The sequence below is a fragment of the Chrysochloris asiatica genome, unplaced genomic scaffold (genome assembly GCF_000296735.1).
Source record: "Chrysochloris asiatica unplaced genomic scaffold, ChrAsi1.0 scaffold00132, whole genome shotgun sequence".
NCBI lineage: Eukaryota > Metazoa > Chordata > Mammalia > Afrosoricida > Chrysochloridae > Chrysochloris > Chrysochloris asiatica.
This window is the reverse complement of record NW_006408650.1, coordinates 8,548,555-8,562,532: the sequence shown is the minus strand read 5'-3', so window position 1 is coordinate 8,562,532 and position 13,978 is coordinate 8,548,555. Positions and strand designations below refer to the sequence as shown.

The following is a 13,978-nucleotide window of genomic DNA, read 5'->3' as shown; positions in this document are numbered from 1 at the left end:
AGTTTTTGTGACTTTTCAGTGAGAAGTAGACCAGGACAATGGAGGGTCCATTTTTGAGCTTTCTGGAACATAGAACCATTCACTCATCCATGCATATCCCGTTCTGTGCCTGGGGTGAGGGACTTCTGTCTCGCCAACCTGGAGGACTTCAGCAGGGTGCCTGGGGCAGGCCTCTGCCAATAAATGAATAAAGGTCCTGTGTGTGAAGCTGTGAGGGAACATGCAGATAAGCAAAAGATTATGGCTGCTGATAGGGTGGAAAGGCAGGTACCTGATACCACCGTGCACCCGGTCTGGTTGGAGGGTGCCACTCCCCCGCGAAGCCTATGTAATGGTCAGTCTTCAGCCTGCAGGCAGTCACTGCATGGTACCCACAGAAAGCCTGAAGTCCGGTCCTGTGTGGCAGAGCTGGGCCTCATGGTGGAGGGGATGGGTCTCTCCAGCCTGTCCTCCCCGCTATGTGTCCACAGGCAGGAGTCCAAGCAGAGGGCACCCAGGGTCTGAGAGATGAGGCACAGGGAGGGGCCAATGGGCAGTGTCTATTGATCTGTGGTCAGCTGTGAGAGATCATTCAGCAATTTAAAACTAACTGCTACCATAGTGCTATTTTCTGTACATTAATCTCTGAGAACCAAGGACTTGGGCCCCCTCAGAACCAGACCCAGGGAAGGTTTGAGAGGGAGGGGAGACTGGGCCGTAAGCGGCGGGAGCTGGACACAGCTGCAGACACAGCTGTGGCTTCAAAGGCCCTCCTCTCGGGCTACTGTCCCCACAAAGGACAGCTCAGACTCCTCTGGCCACCCTCGGCCTGCTGGGCACCATGAGCAGCCCTCTGGGAGACAACGCTCTCCTCACCCTCACTATCCGGGGAAGGGGTCTTCTCCCCGCCTCAGGCTCCCCTGTTCTGGAAACCAGTGCTACTGAATCTCCCCATGGGGCTCCAGGGATGCAGGGGAGCAGAAGAAAGGGCATTTCCCTAATCTGTTTAGTCAGGCTCTGGTGAGGGTGCTGGTGCTGAATGGGCCTTTGATAGCACCCAGAGCCTGCTGCATTTTAATGGGAGGAGGGACTGTCAACGGGTCATTGTGGAGACCTTTTGTTGTGGCAAGCTGTGAGCTGGTGCTGAGGCCCCACCCCTCCCCTCTCTGTCACCCAGAATGGACCCCACTGCCCCCTGAGAATCCACTACGTTGTATAAGAAGGAGAAGGGCTAGAGGGAGTTAGGGGGGGCCATTGGTTGAGACTCTGGCCCTCCCAGTCTCTGTGACCTCAAATGACCTACTTGAAGTCAGAAGGTGAGGTAAAAGGGCATATGGGACAGAGCCACAGCCATTGGAAAGTTCTAGAAGGATGAGGTGAGGTGTTCCTAAGAGAAAAGGGGATGAGGTGGAATCTGAGAAGGGGAGATATATCCGTCTCCTAGGGACTGTGTCAACAAAGTACCTCAGAATGGGGAGCTTGTAAGAACAAATTTACTCTCACAGTTCAAGAGGTTGGCAGCCCAGAGTCAGGGTGTCGGCCATGTTGATTCTTCCTGAGGAGAATCTGTTTGAGGTCTCTCCTAGCTTCTGGTGACAGCCAGGGATCTTTGGTGCTCCATCTCCAAATTTGCTCCGTTATCACACATCTGTCTTTCTTCTGTGTGTTTCTGGTTAGGATCCAACTTACTATAGTACATGACTCATGTTACCTGAGAACATCTCCAGAGACCCCTAGAGGTCACCCGGCCACCTAGCTGGGACCCGTGTCACTTGTCCACCTCTGGGTTCTTTCCCACCCTGGGATGCGTGGAACGGGACTAAGTGGTCAGGGCAGTGGTACCCAGTTCCTCCTCCATTCCCATCTCTCCTGGGCTAGGGCGCCAGCGACTTCTGCGTGGCTCCTGACAACTTCATCCTGAACATCACAAAGGGCCGAATCAGCACAGGTAACAAACTCTCCAGCCCACGTGGCCAGCCATTCTGCACTGTGGTCGCCCTGCCCCTCCCTGCCCCTGGACTTCAAGGCCAGCTGGGATCCTGCCTGACACCAATGGCTTTGTCTTGCAGAGGTGACCCGCTACTATCTGTACTGCCGCCAGAGCACAGGCAGCCCCTTCCAACAGGTACATCTGCAATCCTCTTGGTCCCACAGTCCAGTTCTGGCGCTGAGGAGGGAGCCCTAAGGCGCTGGGTTTTCCCTTCTTTGTTGGGTCCTCTGTCTAGCTGAAGGGACATGTCCCCATGTTCTAGATCAGCATTTCCTCCACCTTTTGTCATCTCTCCAGTGCTTCAGACCCACATCAATGGTGGCGGTTGTTGTGTGCCGTGGAGTCGGTTCCAACCCATAGCGACCCTGTACAGGGTTTCCAAGGCTGTAAATCTTTATGGGAGCAGAAAGCTTCATCTTTCTCCCGCGGAGCAGCTGGTAGTTTTGAACTGCTGACCTTGTGGTTCGCAGCTCAGTTCGTAACCACTACGCTACCAGAGCTCAGACCCACAGTGACTCTCTAAAATAGAGTTGGACCGTCTAGAGCATTTCCAAGGGTGTGGTCTGGTGGTGCAGTGGGTTAAGTGTTGGGCTGCTAACTGCAAGGCCAGTGGGTCAAACTCACCAACCACTCCACAGAAGAAAGATGAGGCGGTCAGCTCTAGTAAGCATATACCATCTCAGAAACCCTAGGGGGCAGTTCTACTCTGTCCTGTGAGTGGACAACTCAACAGCAGTGGACTTAGTGGGTAATGATTACAGAAACTGACTGCCACATCTTTCTCCCACAAAGTGGGGATTTGGCAATTCACAGAATTTCAGAGTTTTGGGGGGGATAAAAGGCAGCTGAGATTTAATGTGAGAGGAAGCTGGATGTTATAGGAGCAGCAGATACAGAATGTGTCCTTCATTTCTCTCGGTCCCTCTGTTTATTTCCTTGATGCTTGAGGCTCCAGAATCAGAACACACCTGGATTTTTAAAAAAATTTGGGTGAAGAGAAAAGATACCCAGAGTCAGAAATGTTACTGGTCAAAGTCCTAGAATGGGAGTCTAGGAAGAAGCGTAGTGGGCTCTTTGAAGAGCCTGTTGCAAAATGGTTGGTATGAGGCTTTGAGCTGAGCACCCTTGTTTTCAACTCACCTGGTCAAGAGATTTGGTTACTGAGCAACACACACAAAGTGCGCTTCCCTAAGAGGTATATTAAGTTCGGAGAACAGCTTCCCCCCTTTATTTTTCCCATTCAGGTTACTGTCCCCCGCTGGCCCACATTTTAATGATTTGGTGTCTCTTCATCAGCCCTGACTGAACTGGAGAGGAGGACTTATGGGGTGGGGCCCAGGATTCTGCATTTGACTAGCTCCCAGTCTGCATTTGACTAGCTCCCAGGCCCAGACTCTGAGCAGCAGGGAACAAAAGACCAGTATTGGTAGCTATCAAAAACCCAGAGGGATGAGGGGCAAACTGCTTGCCAGTGGGGAAGGCTAAATCAGGGTGTACCTGCTGGGAGGCAGACAGGGTCACAGGTCACAGGTGCAAGCCCAGTAGCTGGTAGCTGCAGGCTCACAGGGGCTGCCCTCTCCACATCCAGACACTGACCATCTTCCAGCGTTCGCTGACCGCCATGCAGATTCAGACCTCCCAGCTGCTGAAGTTTGCCGTGCCCCTCTTCCCCACAGCAGAGGTAAGGTGGAGGCCCAGGACCAGCTTTAAATGTGAGGTTGTAGGTCTGTTCCCTCCCCTGCTGCCATTGGTGATTTTCTCAGCAATGTCCCTTCTTGCCTCCGCAGCCTTTTGTCTGCATGTTTGCCTCTGTCTCTCCCACTTCAGAAAGATCTGCTGAGGACCCAGCTCCTGCTAAACTCGTCTGAGACCAGTCTGCACCAGCTGACGGCCCTGCTGGACTGCCGAGGGTTGCACAAGGTATGGGGGTGTACCTGGCTCTTGAGTCTCTCCAGTGGTGAAAGAGACAAGGTGGGGTGGGAGCATCGTTCCCTAGAACAGTCCAAGAACTTGAAACATCAGACACGTGAATGCATCTCCCTAGAAGTCAACAGCTGGATGCAGGGCAAGCAGTACAACAGTGACCACGCTTGTCTACTGAGGACTTGCGTTTATGCGCACAGATTCAGTATGCCACTTGGCTTCACAGTTATATGAGGAGGGAGATGGAATATGTTGATGTCTGTCTGGTAGAATCCAGAACATTTCAGTAGCTGGCAAGTCAAGGAGTTGGGTTTTGCACCCTAGCTTAGAACTAAGCACATGGGCACTGCTCGTGTTTGCCTCTCCCTCAAACCCACAGCAAGGTCTAGCCACCTTCCTCTCGCCTATGTCCTGAATATGCCCACCCGGCTCTACACAGCTTATACTATCGCCACTGTGAGGACACTGTAGCTCCTAGCCCGGGCCCCATGTTCTCTCTTGTCTCCTTCCATCCTTACCTTTTGCACACGGCAACCAAAGGGCCACATCTCTTCCATCCTCAAAGCCTCCTGTGTCTTCTGCCACCTGGGACAAGATCCATACTCCCCACCTGCCCCATGGCCCAGCGTGACCTGCCTCATCCAACCTCACCTCAGCTACCTTTGCCGTCCTGGCTTCACCTTAAATGGCAGGCTTTCCTGACCTCTGCACCCTGACCCCAACAGTTGTCCCAACATTCATCTAGTGCTCAGCAGATGTGTGTAGGACAAACCCAAGACACATGCTATGTTGGGTGCATAGTGGTCTCAGGATGGGGAGAGGCCGTGTGTGTCTACCATTCCCCATCCAACGACCTGTCCCTCTTCCCCTGGCTCCCACCAGGACTACCTGGATGCCCTTTCTGGCATCTGCTATGATGGCATTGAGGGCCTGCTGTATCTCGGCCTCTTCTCTCTGCTGGCTGCCCTGGCCTTCTCTGCCATCATCTGTGCAGTACCACAGGCCTGGAAGCACTTTGCCACCAGGTAAGGAGGAGCCGAGGGAGGCCAAAGGCTGGCGTAGTCTCAGCCCCCAAAGCATCGCCAAGAGCGCAGAGCCAGGGCTGAGTGTGGGCACAGCTCCCCCGCTACAGCTGCCATCCCTTGCCTCTGTCTTCCTGGAAGGGCCTCTGCAGAGAGGGGAGAGTTGCTTTGGGGGCTAGGGTAGGTGCACTCGAGGTCTTTAGGAGGCAGAGAGACCAAGTGGTGTGGAAACCCCTCATGAATAGGTAAGACACAGGTGAAGGAGCCAAGGTCAGGATGGTGGGCTTCCTGGGGGAGGAGGTGGGAGAGGAGGCAGGATCGAGTACTGTGATTTCAAGAGTCTGAAGGACACTGGCCATGAAAGCCAACTGGGAGGAAAGATGGGGAAGTAGGCAGGACTCTAGCTGTCCTCTGCATCTGTCTACCTGCCACAGATATCTCTTGTTCTAGGGACAGGAACTACGATGACATCGACTATGAGGACCCCTTTAACCCTCAGGCCTGGCGCATCGCTGCGCACAATCAGCCTCCGGGGCCGCTTCACAGCTTCTGCAGTTACAGCAGCAGCCTGGACAGCCAGATGAGTGCACAGCCCCCAGCCCAGACCATCTCCAACGCCCCAGTCTCTGAGTACATGTACGTATCCGAGTACACATCACACGTTCTGCGGGAAGCTGGGGCGGAGCCCTCAAGGAGGGGTGGGGCCTGGGAGAGCAGGCGTGGGGATCCCGCCCTAAAAGGCCGAAGACCACCCTTTCCCTTCCTTACCCGCATGAGGAAGAGGAATCCACTGTACACGCCATCTACAGGTTGCATGTGCCACCTCAGGGTGCCTTGAGGCCACCTGGGCCCCTATCTTTCCGCTCACATGCCCCCTTTCCACCGTTTCACCCCTAACCCTGCCATACACACCACGGGACCTCGTGTGGCTGTGGGCATACATGCTACACGCCCTCACCCCACCCCTCAATGAGCTCCTCTCTGCCCCATGCAGGAACCAGGCAGTACTCTTCGGTGGGAACCCCCGCTACGAGAACGTGCCGCTGATCGGAAGAGGCTCCCCGCCTCCTACGGTAATCTGGACAAAGTCTCTCTTCTGCCCCTTGTGGAGGAAATAATGAAAAATAAAATGGCTTGCCAACCCAGTGAAGTAAAAACCCTCTCCGCAAAGGCAGAAAAGGTGGAGACGTGTATTTCTGAAATAAGCAAGAAACCAGCCGGGGTGGGGGGTGGGCTTCGGGGGAGCCCCTGTGGAAGAGATCCCAGAACGGTGAACCACATGAGGTTTTGAATCACCAGGCAGAGTCCACCTACTGCATGCATGTGTGCTCAAGATAAAGGATGAGTTGTTTTTACATATGGAACTCCAGTGGCGGTCAAAACAATCCCTTGCTACCTGAAAAGGTCGGCAGTTCAACCAAATCAGCCGCTCTGCAGGAGAAAGATGTGACATGTACCCTGTGGGGTAGTTTTACTTTGTCCTACTGGAGTTCTGGTGTGGCGCTATGGGATCAGCACTGGACTGCTAACCACAAGGTCGGAGGTTCAAACTCACCAGAAACTCCTTGGAAAGCCTATGACTCAGAAGTGATGCACTTAACAACGTAGGGTCTCTGAGCCCTGGTGTGGCGCTGTAGGATAAGCACTGGATTCGTAACCGCAAGGTCAGCAATTCAACCAGCCTCTCTCAGAAACTCTATACAGGTTCACTATGAGTCGGAATCGACTGGATGACCCACAACAACCACCTAGGGTTTCTGTCGGAACTGACTGTAAGGCAGTGGGGTTTTAAAAATAAGAGTACTGTTGAGTTAACTTTGACCCTATGGGTTGTAGACTATAAGTGTGCTCCACAGGGTCCTCATGATCTTTCAGAAGAATACTGCCAGGACTTTCTTCCTAGGTGCCTCTGGGTGGGTCTAAACCTTTTGGGTTGTATTCAAACATATCACTATTTGCATGACTCAGGGGCTCATTGGTAATACATAAACCAGGGTTAAAATTCACCATCAGAAACCCTATATGCAGGGTCACTATGAACCAACTCAAGGGCACTTAACAACAACAACAACAAAGCCACTTGGTAATTGGGCTGTTAGCTAATCACCTTTATCCAAAGGAAAAGTAAGACCTCCCACATCTCTATGAGCAGTGGGGACTCCCAGCTTGGAGGCTGGAAAGGAAGTTCAGACACAGGGAGGCTGAGGTGAGGCCAGTCCGGGAGGTCTGCAGTCACAGAGGTGTGGTGTGGGAGCCCTTCAAGAAAGCATTCCTGAGTTTCCAAACTGACAAGCTGATTTTAGTCCGTAAAAAGATTTACATGCACGTCAAAGTCCTGGTGTGGCACTGTAGGATCAGTACTCGACTGGTAACCACCAAGTCTGCTGTTCAAAGCCATTAGCTGCTCCTCGGAAACCCAACACAGGTTCACTATGAATCAGAACACACTCCACAGCAGTTAACAACAACAGTTTTAAAGTGCCATCAAGTTGGTTCCGACTCAGCGACCCTGTATAGGGTTTCCATGGAGCGACTGATGAGTACGAATCACTGGCTTTGTGGTCCAAACCAACCTTGCAACCCAGTGCTTTATCCCACAGCACCACACCAGGACTCCATGGTAACAATGTTGTTAAGTGCCGTCAAGTCAGTTGCAACTCATAGCAACCCTGTATAGGGTTTCCGAGGAGCAGCTGGTGAGCTTGAACCACCGACCTTGCAGTTCAAACCAACCTTGCGGTTTAGCGCATTAACCCACAGCACCACACCAGGACAATAGCACATACCTGTTCCTGTGGTCAGAGGAAGATGAGACTTTCTGTTCTCTCAAAGATTTAAATCCTCAGAAACTCTGTGCAGAGTTGCTGAATAGAAACCGAATCGACTTGCACTTAGCAACAACAACCTTCGTGTGGTCAAGTCTTGGTGGCACAATGACTAAGCACTTAATTGCTAGGTGAAAGATCGGCAGTTCAAACCCACCAGCTGCTCAGTGGGAGAAAGAGGAGGCAATTTGCTTACGTAAAGATTTACAGTCAGGGAAACCTTATTGGGGCAGTTCTCCTCTGTCTTAACAGGGTTGCTGTGAGTCCAGTCGAGCTGATGGTAGCAGGTTTGGTTTTGAGTATTAAGGTGGCATTTATAAGAAATGGGGACAAGAGGCCATAGTGGAAGACAGGGTTGAACTCTACATGAAGGGTAGGCAGCAGAGTTCTAGATTCAGGAAAGGCACCCTTCACTTCACAGTGATAGGATGGATACCTTTCCTCTGCCTCACCCAGGTGTTAGGGCAAGAGCCTGGGACCAGAGACCCCAGGATGCTCACAGGACATCCATTGAACTGGCTTCCCAGACAAGATGCTCTCTTTGGAAATCAATGCATTAGAGCCCCAGAAAGAGAAACGAAGCTCCAATCACTGTCTCGAGGAAAGCTGCCATCTGTAGAAGGAGATTCTGGCGAACTGATCATCAGGATCAGGAGGGGAGGCTCCATCCATTCTGTCCAGGGAGTCCTGTAGGGACATCTGGCAGAGTCTGGAGACATAACTGGGGAGAGGCATCTATAGGGTAGAATTCATGAATGCTGACATCTTACATTGCAGGGGTCCACCCCCACCACATAGAATGATCCAACCCCAAATGTGAGTGCTGCCGGGGTGAGAAAGCTGGCTTCATCCGGTTTCCTGCCCTTCTTGTGTCCCCGCCCCCCGTCTTTGTTTTCACCCACACGCCACACTTGCCCGTCTTTTATGCCGTTCTGCTAGCCCGCCCAAGAGTCAGCCGGACTCCTCTTTCTGAGGTCCTCCTGAGGGGAGGCTGGACTGCTGGCTTCCCTCACTGACCCGAGAAAGCCCAGCCCCACTTTCTTCCACAGCTGCCTGAACGCAGATCGAACTTACACTTATCCAAACAAAACATAACTAGGAAATCTATGGGAAAAAATAATTTGTTCATGTATTGTGATGCTCATTAAAAATGATTTTTGGATTTCCTTCCGTTTGGGAGATCGCCAGGCCCCTCCCTCTGCCATCAAGAACTGACTTTATTTGCAAGACTGCATGACAGAATAACTTTCCTCCAATTAAAACACTCCACAGATAAAGTTAGATGCTAGGTCAAACCCACCTCCGTCTGCCCCAGGGAAGACTCCTCCCCATGCCACGCCCCTTGCTGCCTGCTCCAAAGACTCAAGGCCCCCCTGCCTCTTATAACTCCTTTCAGGCAGATAAGAGTTCCACATTGTGTGGGTGGTCCCAGCAAAGCCTTGCTAGAAAGGAATCTCTCCCCGTGAGAATCCCATCCCTTCAGGCTGTTTGTAAAACGGGTTAAGTGTGGAGTGGGTTCTCATTGCGGCTCTGTGTAGGGATCCCAAGGAAATGCTGGTGGGTTGAAATGCAGACCTTGTTAGCAGGCCAGTGTTTATCCTACAGCATCATAACAAGACTCTACTAAACTTGCTGGGCAAAAAACCACCCAGGCAACTGTTAAAAGATCACCAGACTTCATTAAATAAGAATTTCTGGGAAAGAGCCTGGGAGGTTTCAGTTAACAGATCCAACCCTGCCCCACCCCACCCACACCCCCATCATCACATTGATTCCCACTCCTGTCAAACCTGTGTTGAATGTTATCAAGTGGGGTCTGACCCATGGTGACCCTGTGTATCCTTTCCAAGGCTGCAAATACTGCAGGAGCAGAAAGCCTCCTCTTTCTCCCACGGACCCTGTGTTGTTAAATGCCATCAAGTCAGTTCCGACCCAACAGTGACCCTGTACAGCAGGGGTGGGGATCATCCCTGTATGAGGCCCGTTAAATCATTTGGTCAGGCCCTGCTAAGGCAACCATCCAAATATTTGTTGTCGTTAATTGCTGTCGAGTCAGTTCTGACCCATAGTGACCCTGTATAGGGTTTCCAAGGAGCAGTTGGTGAGCTTGAACAGCCGACCTTGCAGTTCAAACCGACTTTGCAGTCCAGTGCATTAACCCACAGCGCCACACCAGGACTACAAATAAATATATCTGGCTAATTTTTAAATTGATAATTTTGTATGGCTCATGACTGATTTTATAAATAACCAGATGGCCCTTGGCAGAAAAAAGGTTCCCCACCCCTGCTGCTCTGGTGGCATAGTGATTATGGCTGGGCTGCTAACCTAAAGGTCGGCAGTTTGAAACTACCAGAAGTTCCACAGGAGAAAGATGAGGCTTTCTGCTTCCATAAAGATTTACAGCCTCAGAAACTCTTATGAGTTGGAACCAACTCCATGGCATATTACTACCACTTCTGTTGTACTGGGTTCAAAAGCACTTGGGTAGGGGGGACTATGAGGCTATGTGCTCCTATACAGAGTTGTTGAGCCATCAAGTTGATGCTGGTGGTGTGTGGCCTGTATGTTTATCTTCTAAGCTCTCCACCCTGACCACCACTTATGGGAAGGGTCTAGCTTAGTATGTGCTCTCTCAGCCTTTCTGGGTGAGAGCTGAGGGCTTTCGGGTGCACGGTACAGGTGGGAAGACTGGTGAACCTCCGCCAGTCACAGGAGAGCTGGGGTCTGCCCCTGGCTCTGAGTCTAGTGCCTAGACCACAGCCAGCTTGCCCAGGGGGCTCCTACTGGTGTAGTGGTACCCCCCCCCGGGGCCAGGTGACAGCTTGGTATGCATCTGAGGGAGGTTGGCTGGCAGCCAGACGTCCTGATGGGCCTGGGTTTAAGGGGGTCTTGTCCCACCTCCCAGCTGAGCACTGCTCCCACGGGTGACCTTCCAGCATTATGCCTCTAGTCCCCATGGTGCGTTGGGATAGAGCTCAGCACCTGGCCGTGGTGGTGGTAGGTCCAGCTCTCTGAGAAGTCCCTGGGGGTGCAGTGTATCTGGCCCTGTGCTCTAACTGTCCCTCTCCTCTCTCCCTACAGTACTCCCCCAGCATGAGGGCTACCTACCTGTCTGTGGCAGATGAGCACGTGAGGCGCTATGGGAGCGAGTTTCCAGCCTAACGACTCCCAGGGCTCCCAGCCTCCTCACAGCTGCATTTCTGTCCTAGAAACAGAAGTCAGGACCATGGGGGAGCTGCTGCCGTGAGAAGCATCCAGATTTGAGGAGACTAAGGCCAGTCTGAACAGAAGACCTACAACGTGACGTGGGCCTCTTCCATCTATCTCCAACAAGTGGAGGTGGGGTTTCCAAGCTGCCTGGTCCTCGCTCCAGCAGCCTAGCGGAACCCTATGTGACCTCCACCTTCACCAGGTGGAGTGGGCGGGCGCTGCCACCCTTGGAGCCAGTCCCTCCTGGGGTCCTACTGCCAGGACCTAACCTCCTGTTAGCTCAGGCAGGCTCAGAAACCCAGGTGTCTTCCTGGCTGCCTCGATGGGGTGGCGTTTTCCTGTGGGTCATCTGGGCCAGGCTGCCGCAAACTGCTGACAAGACCTAACACTACCCTAACCAGGTGTCTGCTGCGCACCCAGGTTGGAATGTGGCTGACAGCCTGCCCTTATTTCTGCAGCCTCCAACGATTCACCTCCGTCCAGGAAATGATGCTTCCAGGTAGTTAGCTTCAGCCACAGACAGTCTCAGGTATTAACAAACTTTGGAAATGACTTTAATTCCTATTTTTCCAGTTTTTGCATACTGGTAAGCGCCGCTTAATGTCTATTTGGGCAACGTCCAACCATATACACGAAAGGGTGTCAAAAAGCTTGTGGAAGAATTCTATTCACTTTCATTCCATTTTTCCCATAAGCGTTTTGAAGCAACCTCATCCATCCTGTGGTCTCATAATGTTGTCTGTCTTGTTTTATTTAAAGGGAAAGCAGCTCTCCTTTTATCATTTTCCCCTAATGGTTTTAAAAACCCCTAGCCCAGACTCTTGCAGCCCTGGACCATACACACAGGTGGGCTACAGGCAGGTGAGGCAGAGGACCTAACTCTGGGTACAGGCTGTAAGTGTTTGTTCAGCAGGCAGGTGGGCAGCAGACACTGCAGGGCCTGGGCTACTCCTGCTGCTCAGGTAGGAAGAAGAGCAGATGAGGCTGGGTCACTGGGCTCCCAGATGAGGCTGGGTCACTGGGCTCCCAGATGAGGCTGGGTCACTGGGCTCCCAGATGAGGCTGGGTCACTGGGCTCCCAGATGAGGCTGGGTCACTGGGCTCCCAGATGAGGCTGGGTCACTGGGCTCCCAGATGAGGCTGGGTGCACAACCTGCTCATTTCCTGTTGCTCCGTTTGCTCTCACCACTGCCTTCTCAGTCCACAGCAATAGCAGTGATGAGGACAACCGAAAATGGGTTCCCGTAAGGTTTGAACATGGTGTTTGCACAACATCCAAATCACATGACGTCCTGTTTCACAGAACGTATTGTGAATATTAAGTGTCAAATACCTATATCTCGATTATCCAAAGAACCAGTGCCTGAACTACGTCCCAAATTTGCAGTCCTCACAACACTCATGCCCTGGTGGTCTTTGCACCTCTGCTTGGCAGGGTTTTCTGGTGGATGTGGAAGTGGGGGGGTCTGAGGTTCAACCCATTCAGGAGGGAGGCTCTTTAAGAGTGGGGAGACAACTGAACAGACTGCCCTATTCTTGGGGAGACGCTGAATGAGTAGAACACCTATCCCCTCCCTTTCATCTTCAAGCAAGTTCTCGTCAGTGGTTTCAGCAGAAACAGGATGTGATAGTGTCTTAAAGTGAAGATAGTTTCCTCCCTACCTCCCCAACCACCCCATGTCCCAGCCCCCGGTCATTCCTGCAAGGTGGGACTGATCCTGTTAGCCAGGAATGGAAAACAAGCCACCATCCAGCCCTGTGGAGAGTCCAGGGAGAGGGTCTCCTGCCAACTGGGTGCACACCAGGACACCCCTTAACCCCGCTCACACTCCCAAGCAGGGACTTGGGCACCATAACTTGAACAGGGGCTCTTTTCTTTATTTTTGGAAGAGCCAGTTTGTCATCAGAACACTGACAGCAGAGATAGAACCCACATTAACCTGTACGTACCACGTACCCTAAGCTCACTCACCCTTTTATGTCCACATCCATATTGCGTGCCAGCAGGGAAGTCCTATGATGCCAAGGTGTCGCTTCTTAATGTTTCATGGTTGGCAACTAAAAGAGGTGTTTTTAATGCATGCAAACCAAACTGAAATTCCTTGGGTGGCTCTGCCAGGTGGGTAGACCTTTGCTTCTTACCTGTGTAACCTCACCTGGAAGAGAAATAAACCACTTGTACTAAATCTGCAATCCGCCTTTACCTTCCTCGACTTCAGAGAGTAAGGCGGGTGGTGTGGTAGGTGTGGAGGGGCATCAAAGCAGGTATCTGTTTCCATGAGGAGGTGGGAAGGTGGAGCCATTGAATGATGGTCACAGGGCACCTCACATGCCCTCCAGCTGGTCTTGGACTACCAAAGATAGGCTTCACTTGTGCCCTCATCTGTCTCCAGACTCCCCATAAAGACCTTGCTCTTAGTAATGTTGTCAGGTGCCTCTGACTCAGCAGCTCATGTTACACGGTAGAACTGCCCCATAGGGGTTTCTAAGTTGTCATCTTTATGGGCACGGACTACATAGCTCTCACCCATAGGCTAATGAGTAGGTTCAAACCGCCAACCTATCAGTTAGCTAAGTGCAGAGCCATTGTGCCACCAGGGATACTTGTTAGTTGTTGTTGTGAAATGCCATCCAGTCAGTTCTGACCCATAGCGACCCTGTTTAGGGTTTTTGAGGAGCAGCTGGTGAGCTTGAACCTCCGATCTTGCAGTTCAAACTGACTTTTTGCAGTCCAGTGCATTACCCTACATGGGTGTTTACTCTCTCTCGGTACATAAGTACCTATGTGTTTTTAAGTCCAGTTGAGTCAGTTCCAACTCAGCGACCCTGTGAATTTTTGAGGAACAGCTGGTTCAAACCGACCTTGTGGTCCTACAGCACCACACCAGGATTCCTACATTACTAGTATCTTTGTTGTTAAGTGCTGTCTAGAAGGAGCTCTGGTAGCGTAGTGGTTACGAATCGGGCTGCGAACCTTAAGGTCAGCAGTTCGAAACTACCAGCCGCTCCGCGGGAGAAAGATGAGG

The 13,978-nt window shown here is 52.0% G+C and overlaps 1 protein-coding gene across 1 annotated transcript in view; it reads left to right on the top strand.

Moving 5' to 3' along the window:
* Positions 1 to 10,904, top strand: part of TTYH2 (tweety family member 2) — a 60,226-nt gene extending 49,322 nt beyond the window's left edge. Inside the window, exons 7-14 of the mRNA XM_006869607.1 lie at positions 1,858 to 1,927; positions 2,049 to 2,104; positions 3,558 to 3,650; positions 3,797 to 3,889; positions 4,775 to 4,917; positions 5,365 to 5,550; positions 5,909 to 5,987; positions 10,824 to 10,904. Coding sequence (XP_006869669.1) covers positions 1,858 to 1,927; positions 2,049 to 2,104; positions 3,558 to 3,650; positions 3,797 to 3,889; positions 4,775 to 4,917; positions 5,365 to 5,550; positions 5,909 to 5,987; positions 10,824 to 10,904 — 801 coding nt within the window. The remainder of the gene's footprint in view (positions 1 to 1,857; positions 1,928 to 2,048; positions 2,105 to 3,557; positions 3,651 to 3,796; positions 3,890 to 4,774; positions 4,918 to 5,364; positions 5,551 to 5,908; positions 5,988 to 10,823) is intronic.
* The last annotated feature ends 3,074 nt before the right edge of the window (positions 10,905 to 13,978 follow it).